Source organism: Brassica napus, chromosome C7, assembly GCF_020379485.1.
Source record: "Brassica napus cultivar Da-Ae chromosome C7, Da-Ae, whole genome shotgun sequence".
NCBI lineage: Eukaryota > Viridiplantae > Streptophyta > Magnoliopsida > Brassicales > Brassicaceae > Brassica > Brassica napus.
This window is the reverse complement of record NC_063450.1, coordinates 45,404,355-45,418,775: the sequence shown is the minus strand read 5'-3', so window position 1 is coordinate 45,418,775 and position 14,421 is coordinate 45,404,355. Positions and strand designations below refer to the sequence as shown.

Here is a 14,421-nt window from a genome sequence, read left to right as displayed (position 1 = left end):
TCAATAACCCACGAATTATCGATCCTTATTTCATATCTTTTGTTACCGATTTTTGCCTCTCGGATGGGACCCACGCGTTAAAACCCTCCCTTATAACCCTCTGATAAACGTGCTCTAAGTATATTATATAGTGTGTACCAAACAATCCGAAAATGAATGACATAGAAGATATAGATTTTTAATGTAAGAAAACGCAGAATATGCCTAACATCAATATACAAATCAATTTTGTTAACTTTCTCACACTCATTCGTAATAGATTGATGCATAAATATATTTGTGAAATAAATGTAAGATCTTCCAGATTTATGTCAGAGATTTGCTTTAAACACCATGAATATGGCTTTTAATCACTTGTATAATTCTAAAATAATGGCGATATGCATCTAACCTATATCGAGGTTCTATTCAAAAATACACAATTCAAACACGGATTCTATTTAAAATACGAAATTTAGAAGATTTCACAATATTTAGTTTCATGTTAATACATATGCTTTTGTATGTTATAAAACTAAAGAATAAGTTACGTTAAACATGTATAAAATGATTTTACGCCAATAAAAGAGTTTGATGCTATGGTGAACAACAAAAAAATGACAAAAAAAATTACCCCAACCATATGTATATGAATATAAATAAAACAAGGTCATTGAGATTTTAGTGAAATGAGTAAACACAACATATAAGTTTTGAGAGAACTTCCTTTAGATTTTTGTTTTTGTGTTGTCGTTGATTTTTCGTAACCTAGAGCCGTCGTTACTTCAGTTAACCGAATTTTTTTCCATTCTCGAATATGTGTACCCGAATCTCCTCTTTGGGGTCCATTACATAAATCAAATATTATTTTTAAAAAAAGAATGTTTTGAGAGAATTAAAGTTTTTGAAATAAGTAGCGGAGAATTATATTAACCTTTTTGTTTCATAAAGAACATTGGTCTAGACTTCATTTCTTAAAAACTTATGCCAAAACTAAATGGATGTAACTCTAGAAACAAAATATCTAAGATTCTTACGATGGGATGCCATAACCAAAAAAGCAAACCATGTTCCAATGCCAGAGAAAAAAACTTTTATGAGAAAATAATTTTAAATTACAGCCCTTAAGCCAATAAAACATGCTTTGTTCTCTTCATTATTCAGACTTACGCCTGCACATTTTAATACCAAATGCAATAGGATAGTTAGAGACAATGATCAACGAAAAACCACAGCTTAAGTAATACTCTCAAAACTTTTACCCACATTTGAGGACTCCGGTTTATTACTGCTCGTAACCGGCAAACTCTTACGAAACAACATACACAAACATGTTCATATTCATATCTGAGGACTGCAGCTGTAGGTTCTTTACTAATATGGTCATAGAAACAAAAACAGTCTCTTTAAATGCTTAGCTCGAGCCTTGCTCGTCCCAGATCACCGTGGCATCAAATGCATTGATCTTTGCTCTGCAGATTTCTCCACATGTCTCGCTCTCTCTTATGAAACAACATACAACCTTTATCAAAAAAAAAAAACAACATACACAGACATGTAAAAGATGTTCGTAAGCGCAGACTGGTTCTGATAGACTCGACGCAACGATTTCGGGTTTCGTTATCTAAACATTCACAATCAATTTCTATTAAAAATCTAAAGAATCTGGGATCGAATGCCTCTCAACTAACTTAGGTCATGATTGTGCAATAGAAATGGAACAGCTAGACGTAGCTCATCTCTTTTGCTTGATTCTAACTAAAACTTACATCAAAGTGATGCGAGGAAGATTGGAGAAGCAATCAACTCGAGACTGTGAGAAAGTGGTGCAGACGAAAGATCTTCGTAGCCCATTTCCCCTTTTTTGAATTGAGAAAACTGGTTAAGAAAGATTTATAATTTAAACAGACTATTGTCCTATTACACGAACCGGGTAACGCTGTATTCATTTCATATTATCATTTGATTAAGTAGGTCATAATGGCAATAATTGTAAATATCATAGTAAATAAAGGTCTATTAGTTTAATTAGCTGAAGAGGGCCGTGAAAGTGCCACATCAGCCATAATGGCAAAAATGTTATTATATTACTAAATCAAGGTTTATTATTAAAAATGCTTCTTAGCAAGGGATTTCTGTTTGTATTCGAAAGAAAACATCAAGTGGACTCGCACCGACTCTAGGTGGAAGAGGTGATGAATGTATCTGGGCCCATCAGAAACTGCGGCTCCTTGTGGCTTTCGGCATCAAACATGAATTGCTGAAGTTATTTTATTCTTGGTGGACTCATGTTTATCCAAATTAGTATTTTAAAATGTAAAGAGAATCGTTGGAGTATAATTAGCTCCATCAGCGTAGTAAAGAAACATTAGTTCCATAAATTTTGTAAATTCATGATTAGACACTGATTAGGTGTAATGAACGGACGAGACTGAAAGTTGGAGAATGCAAATAAACCCCACTTTCATGTCCCGTTATTCGAGAAGATCTTTCATTAAAATCCTCAGATCGCGGAACACTGCCTTTTAATTTGTCCATGCCATTTTTTAAGTCAGAATGGAAGATTATTTTTTCAAAATAGTTGTATATTTTATTTAGTTGTACAAAGACCCTTAATTATTTTCAATTTCTGAAAGATAGATTCTCGCATTGTAAAATTAACTTAATCCTATTAATTTCTAAAGTTATTCAAAATATAACCTATCTTTGATTGACGAAATCGTGATATAAAATTTTCTGTAAAAACAAACATAATTGAAAATGCATTGTTTTTTTTTTTTGCGAACAAAAATGCATTGTTCTAGACTTCAAGTGCGTGAGATTATCTACCAATAAAAGGATCTACTCTGCGGGGTGTTTTTCAGCCAAAACAAAATCTGGATCAAGAAAAAAATCATTGTAAACATCTTGCAAAGAAAATTGAATCCTTTACATTGAACCTTTTTCTAACATATCCATTTGTTCTTGCCAACTATGAATCGAATATGGCATTCGAAATAAATAAAGCAAAATTCGTTTTCTTAATTTTCCAGCTTGTTATTATGCAGAAAAATGATAAATCTCTCTGTTTTTTAGTGTCCACTAATCATTTTTAAAATTTAATTGTTAAGCTGAGAGGGTTTGTTGATGATAGGTCGTGAGAAACTTGGGAGGGACAAAACTAAAAGAATTTAACAAGTTTATATAAAAGGACAGAAAAAGTCAGGTGGTCAGAAAAAGAAGGGAGAGTGACGTGGACCACAAGCATTTGTTTGCCAATTGGTGGTTGGTCCGAAAGTATATTTTTAGCTGGTCCCACTTTGCAAGATCTCCAAATCACTTCTTCTGTTCGAACATATATCTCATTTTAATTTTTCACTTTGTTTGGGATAGTGCTTGACAAGTCTCATTATTACAAGTAAAGTCACATTGGGGCCGTTTGTTTTTCCGTTTAGGAGAGTCATCTAGATAAATGAAGATGAAAGTTTTGTTCGTTTAGGCATTAAAAGTACAAGTCATCTGAATGGTTTATCCGAATAAGTTTTAAAAATTTAAGCTTAATTTTGAAAATCAGCTGGCTGATCCAAATTGGATCATTTTGATGGAGATGAATTTGTCAAAAATGGTATAATGTCTATTATATCCTCGTGTAATTAACAAATTACAAACTTAAACCTAACATCATTTTGTCACTCCTGAAAAATGAAAAATGACAAAACCACAAAAACACATTTTCTCACCAAAACTACAAAACGCATATTTCCGCCAAAACCACAAAACACAAATTTAGCTAAAATCGTAATTTTCTCGTAAAAATGAACTTTCTCGCCAAATCAAATATTTCCCGTCAAAATGACAAAAATGCACTTTCACATCAAAACATGTTTTTTCGCAAAAACATGTAATTAACAAATTACAAACTTAAACCTAACATCATTTTGTCACTCCTGAAAAATGAAAAATGACAAAACCACAAAAACACATTTTTCCACCAAAACCACAAAACGCATTTTTTTCGCCAAAACCACAAAACACAGTTTTAGCTAAAATCGTAAATTTCTCGTAAAAATGAACTTTCACATCAAAGCATGTTTTTTCGCAAAACATTTTTTCCCGTCAAAATCACAAAAATGCACTTTCACATCAAAATCACAAAAATGCACTTTCACATCAAAACATCTTTTCCCGTCAAAATCACAAAAATGCACTTTCATATCAAAACATGTTTTTTCGCAAAAACTGCAAAACACGTTTTTCCGTCAAAACCGCAAAAACGTGTTTTTCCTCTAAAACCGCAAAAACACGTTTTTCCGCCAAAACCGTAAAGACACGGATTCTTACAAAAACGCATTTTCACGCCAAATCGCAAAATGAATTTTCCCACAAAACCGTAAAAACGCATTTTCCCGCCAAAACTGTAAAATTACGTTTTCCCGCCAAAACCGCAAAAACGTGGTTTCTCACCAAAACCGTAAAAACGCATTTTCGTGCCAAAACCGTAAAAACACGGTTTCTCGCCAAAACCGTAAAAACAAGGTTTCTCGCCAAAACCGCAAAAAACGCATTTTCCCGCCAAAACTGTAAAATTACGTTTTCCCGCCAAAACTGCAAAAAACACGTTTTCCTGCCAAAACAGTGAAAACGCATTTTTCCGCCAAAACCGCAAAAGCGTATTTTCCCGCCAAAACTGTAAAATTACGTTTTCCCACCAAAACCGTAAAAACGCGTTTTCCCGCCAAAATCACAAAAACGTATTTTTTCACCAAAATCGCAAAAGCACATTTTTCCGCAAAAACCGTATAATACATTTTTCCGCCAAAATCGCAAAACCTGTTTTTCCGCCAAAATCGCAAAAACATATTTTTTGCTGAAACTGCAAAATTTGAGTACATCACGCTCTTACCATTGCTTTCATCTTTCAAATTTTAGTTTTATTATGAGTTATAGTTGTAGTTAATTTTAATGCAAATTTAAATAAAAATAAATAAATTTATATGAAATAAAATTTATAAATGTCAAAATGCTAATTTTAAAATAATTTCAGTGTAAATATATTTTAGACTAAATAAAAAAATTAGTATAGTTAAAATTAATATCAAACATATGATTAGATCAAACAAGAGTATATTTGTAATTTGTTTATTACACTCATCTGGATGAAAATGAAAAATAAGAAACGAACATAAAATTCATCCAAATGGTTCATTTAGATGGCTCATCTGGATAGAGAAACGAACAGCTCCTAAAATCTGAATGGATTCTAGATGGATCACATAGATGAAGCAGCTGGATGGACATATGAGGAAACGAAGACCCATTGTGTATTTTACAATTTTGAAGTTTCTGTGTTTTACTTTTCTCGTAAAGTTTTGAAGAATGCCAATAATCACTTCATATTACTAGTCCACCAGTTGAGTTACTAACAGTAACATAGATTTTAATTTTGTGTATTTTTAGTATTCCATCTCTGTGTTAAATTTTTATTTTTATTTTTAAATATATGTTTGAAATTTTCATGTAATTTTATTAGTAGTGTTATTACAATAAAACTTACTACTCCCTACGTTTCACTTTATTTGTCGTTTTAGACTTATGCACACGGATTAAGAAAACGTTTAATTTTGTACATTTTCAAAATAAAAACATCATTACCCATACACCTAACCATATTTCAACCAATGAAAAAATAAACAAAAGAATCTTATTAATAAATGTTGCATTGAAATCATAAAACAACACTCATTTTGAAACGAATTTTTTTTTCCAGAACGACATTTAAATTGAAACGGAGGGAGTATCATATTAGACCAAAACAGTTGTAATCATAACTAGTCACTGGATTTTCCTGTTTTTTTTTAGTTTGACATTCATCGATCTGCTTTAAAATCAGCAAATCCAAAAAAGATAATGTTTATATAGAATCAACATCTTATTGGTGTGTAAAAAATGTTATTGGTCCATTTCATTGTTTATTCGCCATCATCCACACCACAAAGCACAGTAGATATACCTTATTATTTTTCAATTAAACAATATGTGAATTAGAAGAAGAAGAAGAAGAAGAAGCAGAAAACGAAAAACGAAAGATGAGAAGTACTGAAGATTCCACGAAGTTAAGTAGTAAACGACTCTTAGCATCGTCCAAAAGCCGCCTCTCCGCTCACAAAAGCGGCTTTACCCCAACTTCTTTGGTTCAATCCAACTACATGAATTATATAATCCATACTTATCATATTACATTACATATATTAAACTGATACGATGTTTTGTACTTCATGTAATGCACCTAATCCTTTTTGTTTTGTTCTTAGGTTTTGTGTAAACTATTAAGTATCAACTATGTATTCATACGCTCTATGTACTAAGTATACGCCAATGAAATTGTATTTCACACTAAAAGAATATCCTCAGTGATAAGTTTCTTAAAAATATATTTTTAGAAATTATAACATAAATAAAATTAAATAGAAAAAGGAAAAAAAAATATAAGTGTCTTTCCTTTTAGAGATTCTGAGAAATTTTTAAGAAATTTCTCAGTATTTGTTAATATTTTATTGGTTAATTTTAATTTAATATAATTTTAAATTAAAAAACTCCTACGAATACTGATGACTGACCTTACAAAAACTTCAAAATTGACCCGAGTGAAGTGAAATATAAAATATTATCAAGTAGCAATATATAAAATATAAAATATATATATATGGTATCAAGAATTCAAGATTATTATAAAATATCAATATGTGTATTTTGTATAAGCAAATGCAACATTGTTGGTCCTCAAAGAATTGAAGTATGCTGAGTAAAATTTGGAAGATGTGTATTATGTTTATGCTGACTTCACCCATGATTATTATTGTTTGTATATACTGATAATATTCATTCATCGTACACATTACCAACGACTCATCATCATTAGTTCACTACCCTGTCAATTAATTTGGTTAATTCGTCATAATTAAGCAGAGAGAGAAAAAAATCACGAGTGGTAAAAAGAAATCACGTAATTTGCCAGTGTATTAACTTTCCAAAATATTAATCCACGAAGAGGCAAAAAGAAGTTTATCAAAATTACAATTTTAACCCAAAATAAAAAAAACAAGGCCGTTCAAGCGAAAAGGTTGAGCAACTTTGTCGTTTCTCCTCCGCCGCGTACAAACCGTTCACTGGCGATGTGATCCAGAAACGGCGCCGTTGTAACGGATTCCTCCGAGTACGGTGTTTCTGGTCGTCGTGTTTCCTCCTTAAACGGTGTCGTTTTAATCGGAAAAGCAGGGACCATAGAGAAATCTAGCTCCGACGACGGTCGTTGTTGTTGTTGTTCTGACGCTAATCGTCTCCGTTTGGGCGGAGAAGCCGTCGCTCTGGACCTAGAGCTCGAGAATCTTGAGTGGTGGTAGACATTCCGATCACCGGAATCATTCATCATCTCCATGCAGATCTCGGATACTTCGTCGGAAGTTGCCAACGGGAATCCGCCGTCACGTGTGAGTAGCTCAGGGATAGGTCTCAAAGAACCGCCGCGGAGCACCGTCTCAACCGCCGCTTGACAGACACTCCAATTCCCAGTCCACAACAACCCGACGGCGCCGTTCACCGGATTCACAGTTCTTCCGCAAGCTTCGTAGAGCAAGGACTGAAACAAAGCTGCAAATGACCAAAATACCCTTACAACGATCAGAAAAACGATGCCGCTTAAAGAAAAGGAGATTTTAGAGTAGTTGGTTTAAGTTAAGTACCAGGGCACTGAGATTCCGGTACGGAGGAGATGAATGACATGAGACCAGCACGGCCGAAGAATTTGGCTACAAAGACGGTGGCGTGGCCTTGAGCTTCCGCTGATTCGATCCACTGGATACAGGGACGGAGGATGCAAGTCTCGCTGCAACCTTTCCGGAGAACACGACAACCATTGCAACTCATAGTATCAGATAATATTAATTAACCTTTTAATTTTCTCCTGGTTTGCTGTTATCTGGGAGATTCAAGAGAATTTGATGAAGATGATGAAGATTTGCTTTGGATGCAAGAAAGAAATATCTGGAGAGAGAGAAAGAGAGAGATTCCGACAAGGTATTCAATGTCTTTGGAAGATGAAGCAGACCAATGTATATATAGAGAGACGCATTGATACTTGAGTTAAGGAATGGGCCATTCTGTGATTTTTTATTTTATCATAAACATTTTAATTGGATGATAAATAATGGATGAACCCTACTAAATAATTTGCAAATCGAATGATTACTGCAGCAAAATAAATATTCGGCAAATATACTTAGACAATTGATTAAATTGTGTTAACAAGAAAATCTATTTGAACAAACTAAGTAGGAAGAAAGTGAATTTAAATTAAGTTTTATAAAAGGAAATGGTGTGTGGTTGTTGACTAGTTGCTGATTAGGAGAGAGAAGTAAAAGTGAGATTCCAAGGTGATGGGTGCAAAGTGCAAACGGCTCCGTGTCTCCGCGAATAGCCTATGCCTCGCCTCCTCAGCCATTGGTTCTTTTTCAAATTTCTTTTCATTTTTTATGATTCATATAAACGTCATGCGTGAACGATCTCGAGTATTTGATGACAGTTGTCAAGTTAAAGTAGCATTTCTATTTGTCCAACAATCTGTTAAACTCGTTGAACTAAACTTACATTTCTTAATCATCTCGTGTATACTTTTACAAATAACTAAGGTTCGTGTACGTAGACTTGTATACAATTTGTTTAATTCATCAAAACCAAGATAATTGTTTGTTTAGGGTTAAGTCTAAGCTGCCCCTTCAGCTAAACAAACCCACCATCTGACCCTTAAATCATCCTTAAGGGTTTTGATGGTTAGTATAAACAATGTTTTAGAAGAAAAAATAGGATTTTGCCAACGATCCTAGTTGTCTCACGTGTGTGACCAAATTAAATATAATTTATCTTTAACTTTAGAAAACAAAAGATATAAACATATTTAGTTATTAATCTTTACTTCAGGTAAGTGTATGCTTCTACTCTCTCGTAGTAATGCGGTTAACGGCGCCATTTGATGGCTGCATGGTGGTCATTACCGACTTGGCATTCGGTCAATCAGGCAAGTTTCCACAGAATGCAGCCGTCTGTATATACTTACCTATTCCCCTATCAATTCAATTTCTTTAGTATTTAAAAAGCATGCATATTCATTGAACTTCGTTGCTTAAGTAAACATTTGTTAAGTCATTTAAACTGTCGATCCAGAAAACTTGAGGGCCAAAAATTTGGTCACGAACACAACATATAATACTGTTGTATGATAAGATACCATGTGATAAAGTATGTATTAGTTGTGGAAAGTATTACTACTGAGCAGCATTATACTTGAAACCCAATTAAGGGTTTCTTAATTTTTTTTTTCTTGTATGATTAAAAAAAATTAAAAAATTAAAAAATATATCAATCGCGGGCCACGACGTGACTTTGGGAACTGATTTTTATGGTTTAGTGGAGTCCACACATTGCTTTTCTGAAAGAAACCCTCTTTTAGAAACTCCAATAATGCTGCTCTAAAGCCTAATTCTGAATAGGGAAACTGGAATTTTCAAATTTTTATTGGTGCAAAAACTAAAATTTCAATATAACATAGTAGATAATACTGTGTTTGTTTACGTCATGTGGTAAATTGATGCAATGTAAAAATTACTAACATAGCAATAATTATGGGCGGAAACAAAAGTTTCAATGAAATTTTAGAGGCGGAAAACAATTTTTTAAACAAAAGCTAATAACTTGTTATTTTAACATCTTTATAACATGTCACACAAAATAGAACTAGAACATACGAATTGTTTTAATTAATAACTCATATAATCATATTGTCTTCACTAACAACTATACATGTCAACTAGGGCCTAAGCTCACAGTCCGAGTCTGTCCAGCCCTAAAAATTACCGGACATGGGTTTAGTTTCATAAGTCCAAAAAAAATTGGGTCTTTCGGGCTAAGCCCATTTGGGCTTTGGGTATTTTGGGCATAAACTCCTTTGGGCTAGGGCCGGCCCAAAGACCCGGAATTTTAATATTTTAGCTTAAATATTATCGTTTTTTCTTGTAATCGAAGCTATTATTAGTATTGACATATTATTTTAATATTTTTATCCAAACTCTAATAAAACACATATAAAAGTTGTTATAGCACTTTATTGTTTCATCATTACAAGTGTTACATTTTAAATTTTGCAACATGCTTTTATGTACAACATGCTTTTTTTTTCAAAATACAAAGTATGAAACATTTGACCATGTTTATCATAAAATTTTTTCTCTTATATGTTTAGTTTTAATTGATATTTGATTATTTAAATTTTATTAAATTTGGTTTGTTTATAATATGTTTTTAAAGCATATGAAAAAATAAAACATTTGTGATAAAAGAAGAAAATTTTAAACTCAATTTATATTTTTTCTTAAAAATGAAACTCTTTTTCTTTAATGAAAATTCACATGTATTGAAACGATGAAAGTGACAATGATAAATTATTTTTTGAAAAGCCCACAAAAACCCACAAAAATCCAAAAAGCTCTATAGCCCTATAAGGACCTGGCGGAGCTTTGAATTATAGGTCCAAATTATTTTAGGGCCGAACCAGGCTGAACTCAAATATTTACGGGTTTAGCGGGTTTGGGCCGGACCGGACCGGGCCAGCCCGAGTTGACACCCCTGCTAACAACTCGTAAGATAAAAATATTAAAACTCAGCAATAGATATCAGAAGATATCCACGTTATTTCCAGAACAGTCAAAGAAACTAGCCAGAAGCTTCCCACTTGGAGACTTTCTTCAGCCTCATCATTAACAACTTCGAGAATCTAATAAGAACAAAGAAATTTAGTAGGAAAGAGATCGATAGGAGTGTCAAAATGAGTTATATCTTCGATTTTTCATTAGCATCATCTTTGCTTTTTAGGTTTATTTAATAAATAAACTTAATGATCGAGTTTAGTTATATGAGCGATATTTAATGATCATGATGAACTAATTCATGAGCTTGTCTTTTTATACTTAATATATATATATAGATGGCTTCTATTTTTCTTACGTAAAAAATATAGTTTCTATATCAATCGCATTTATCTTCAAAAATAAAATGTAAAACTAGAAAGTTATAAATATATACAAAATATAAATGAATATTGATATCAGTCCTCATATCATATATCTTTAGAAGTAAAATCTAAAACAAAATATTCCTAAAACTCTCACGCAGAATATATATCTTTATAATTTGAATGGATGAAAATTTTGAACATGAATCACATCAAGACTCTTATGTGGAATATATTTTTGAATTAATTTTAAACTATATTATGTTTTGGATTAATGTTACATTATATTATGAAAAGTATTTTATTTTATATTTATTATAAATATTATTTTTTATATTTGATTGCGAATTAGCTCATTTAACTCATGGTTTAGATGATCTCATGATCTAAGTGATCTGAATTCTAGTTTACATATTAAAACTCATATAATAAATAAGTTGAGCTAGCTCATGAAATATCTGAATTCACTGTGAACTGAGTTGAGTTGAGCGACTTACCTCATTTTGACACCCTTAGATGAGTACAGGGTGTATGAATAGAATTGGTTCTCCACCTTGTGTCATTCTTCCTATTTTTCAAATTAGAAATTGTGTTAAAAATCTCTTACTTATCATATTTGATTTGACATTTAATAATATTCATTTAGGTGGATTTCGACTCAAAACACCTGCGTAATTTTTTTAAATAAGTGATCAACACATTTTAGAGTTGACATCAACTTTTGACGGCTTAAGTTTGATCATGTAGTTTATTCTAGGCCTTGTTTGTTCAACATAGATCTAAATTCCCTGCTTGACTTCAAATCATGTATTCATTTTTTTTTGGGTCTAAAAATCATGTATTTATGTTTATTACTTCGGTAATGTTAGAGCATTAGCATACATAAGTCTTCCTTATAAGTCTTTGCACATTATTAAATTGTTTTTTAAAGTATTTTAGTTATATGATTAATTTTAATCATCAAAAATATATGTATCATTGTAAAGTGAACATGTGTAATAAATAGTCTTTTGAAATCTTGTTGAGAGTCTCTTGTACAAAAGACGTTTCTCACTTCTACTTTTGATATCTTATATACATATTAGGTATGAACCCATTTGAGATATTATCAGTGTTCAAACTATTATTTACTCCGTTTTAAAATATCTCATTTACATCTTTCTAACTTTTATTTATGGATTGATATTTACATGATTACATCCCATCCAAATTCTTTCCATTTAATTTAATTTTTTGAATATCCATTGATTTGTATTAAACTAATAAATATTTATTATAAAACATTTAAAATTATTTTAAAATAAAATGATATTGAACTATTGATTTGAGAATGTATTATATATTTTGTTTATATATGTTTTAGTAAAATTTTGGTGATTGAAAATTATTATTAAGTTAAAAAAAATATCAATCCCATGTGGATGTGATTTTAGAGAATTTAAATAAAAGGTGTATCATTTTTCATTCACTGGAAACCAAATTTCATTCAATTTAAATATTTTCAAATTCTTTCAATTTTTCTATTGAAGAAAAATCATATAATACTTTTTCAAATTAATTTATCGCATGTTTAGTTTTTTTTTTTAAGTCTACTGATTTGATCCTAAACATTTTCTCTTCTTTTTCAACTGAAGTGAAAAAAAATTTCTCTCAATCATATCATATACATGTGTATGCACCATTAGATTAGGCTTTCCAATATTCATATGTCTCTTCTTTTGCAATGGATCATCTAACAATTTATAACTATTACATGCGCGTATGATCTTTTTGCTGGGGACAATTAGTGAGATTTTGAACAACCGTGCTATAACATGCGACAGTTTTATATCAAAAGAAACAAGAGAAAAATCGACAATAAATCTCTACTGCATATAGAGGATCGGTCTGCCTCTTGCACTAGTCGGAAAATATTCTAAATTCGGATTAAACAATGTGGTATCTAGTCTATTCAGTAGCATTAAGTGTATGTTTTCCCGAAACCGAGCGGTTCAAACCGATAGGGTATATGAAAGAAAAAAAAATTACCGCATAATTTTCCTTTGCGTAAATAAAAATTATCTCTATTACTCTTTGTTCCAAAATCTATTTCACGCCGAGTTCTGATAAAAATAAAACCTGGTCTATTAACATAATTGGACTTAAGTTCTCAGCTATTAGATAGGATCCACTATAGCTCTAATACGGTTTTCCTATGTCCAAACAACGATGAGTCATTGGTACACTACACCATTTGAGCAGCACCAATTTGGATATTATTGGATCGTAGTATCGTACGACTGCTTTAGGCACACATATAAGGCCTTACTATTAATACATGTTGCAAATTACCCAAGAAATTTGGTAAATTCATTAAACCGAGTTTTGCGTACAAATACAAACAAGTCATTATTTGCCACTTAGCCAAAATTACCTTTTCTAATCAAAATTTCTGATAAAAATGCTGACATGACACCATTTTATTCGGTTAATGTTTTCTATGGCAACCATGATTACAACTGATTATGCGTCACGCTAGAGGTTCTAATTAATGTCTATATCAAGTCATATTTTTTTTCGAAATTTGGTTGGGCTTTATTTTAGTACAAGAAAAGTTTAGGGTTTCCTTTAATGAGTTCATGTGGATTTGAGAAAGCGTCAAATTTCGTTATTGTGTTACGGAGTTTCTGGATACTTCAACGGACACAAATGTAGGTTACGGCCGGTTAACGATTCGACAATCTACATGGTCAACTTAATTTTAGAATTTGTTAAGTGGTTGATTCAATGGTGTTCAAATGATGAGAAAAAAGGGTATGTCATATTTACATATCGATAATGTAAGATCTAAAAATCAATTTTCAGTGTCAAAAATAGTACGACTTGTCTGTATGTATATATGATGGGCACTAAATTCAGAGAAGATACCCAAAATTTACCTTTTCTTCGGAATGCATAACTACTCCTTTTCTTAGAAGAACATAAGAACTGGGATCGACTAGGACGTGTACGATATTTTAACGCGTTAAACTATCATAATAGATACTCTTAACAGTCATGAAAACGAAGTAATACAGATTTATATTTTTTAAAAAAATCAAAGCGTGGAGGGAAGTGTGAGTGCCACTGCCAACCAATCAAATGGATAATAGTAATCAAAGACGACATGACACTTAAGGATTAGCTTCGTTGGGTACTACTAACTGATCTATCACTACTTTAATAATTAATACTAACATTGCCAAAATTAATACTAATTTCTCCAATCAAAACATGTTATTTCGAATTGGGAATTGGTTACTTAAATATTTAAAATGTTTAGCAAAATAGTTAATCGTAAGGAACAGATCACTGACAATCTTATTCATAGAAATGGCTCCTTTGCTTGCGGAAGTAGTAAATGAAAAAGGAAAATTTCCAAGAAA

The 14,421-nt window shown here is 31.8% G+C and overlaps 1 protein-coding gene and 1 long non-coding RNA gene across 2 annotated transcripts; both read right to left on the bottom strand.

Moving 5' to 3' along the window:
* Positions 1 to 973: 973 nt before the first annotated feature.
* On the bottom strand, positions 974 to 2,210 carry LOC125590218. Its single transcript, XR_007326462.1, has 2 exons — positions 1,749 to 2,210; positions 974 to 1,501 (listed from the first exon to the last, which is right to left on the bottom strand). It is a non-coding gene; the product is annotated as an uncharacterized LOC125590218 (long non-coding RNA).
* Positions 2,211 to 6,957: 4,747 nt separating this feature from the next.
* Positions 6,958 to 8,283, bottom strand: LOC106407443 (LOB domain-containing protein 38-like). The gene is made up of 2 exons (XM_013848301.3): positions 7,698 to 8,283; positions 6,958 to 7,605 (listed from the first exon to the last, which is right to left on the bottom strand). Exons 1-2 carry the CDS (start codon positions 7,879 to 7,881, stop codon positions 7,067 to 7,069), a joined length of 723 nt encoding a protein of 240 aa, XP_013703755.1. The 5' UTR covers positions 7,882 to 8,283; the 3' UTR covers positions 6,958 to 7,066.
* Positions 8,284 to 14,421: the final 6,138 nt, after the last annotated feature.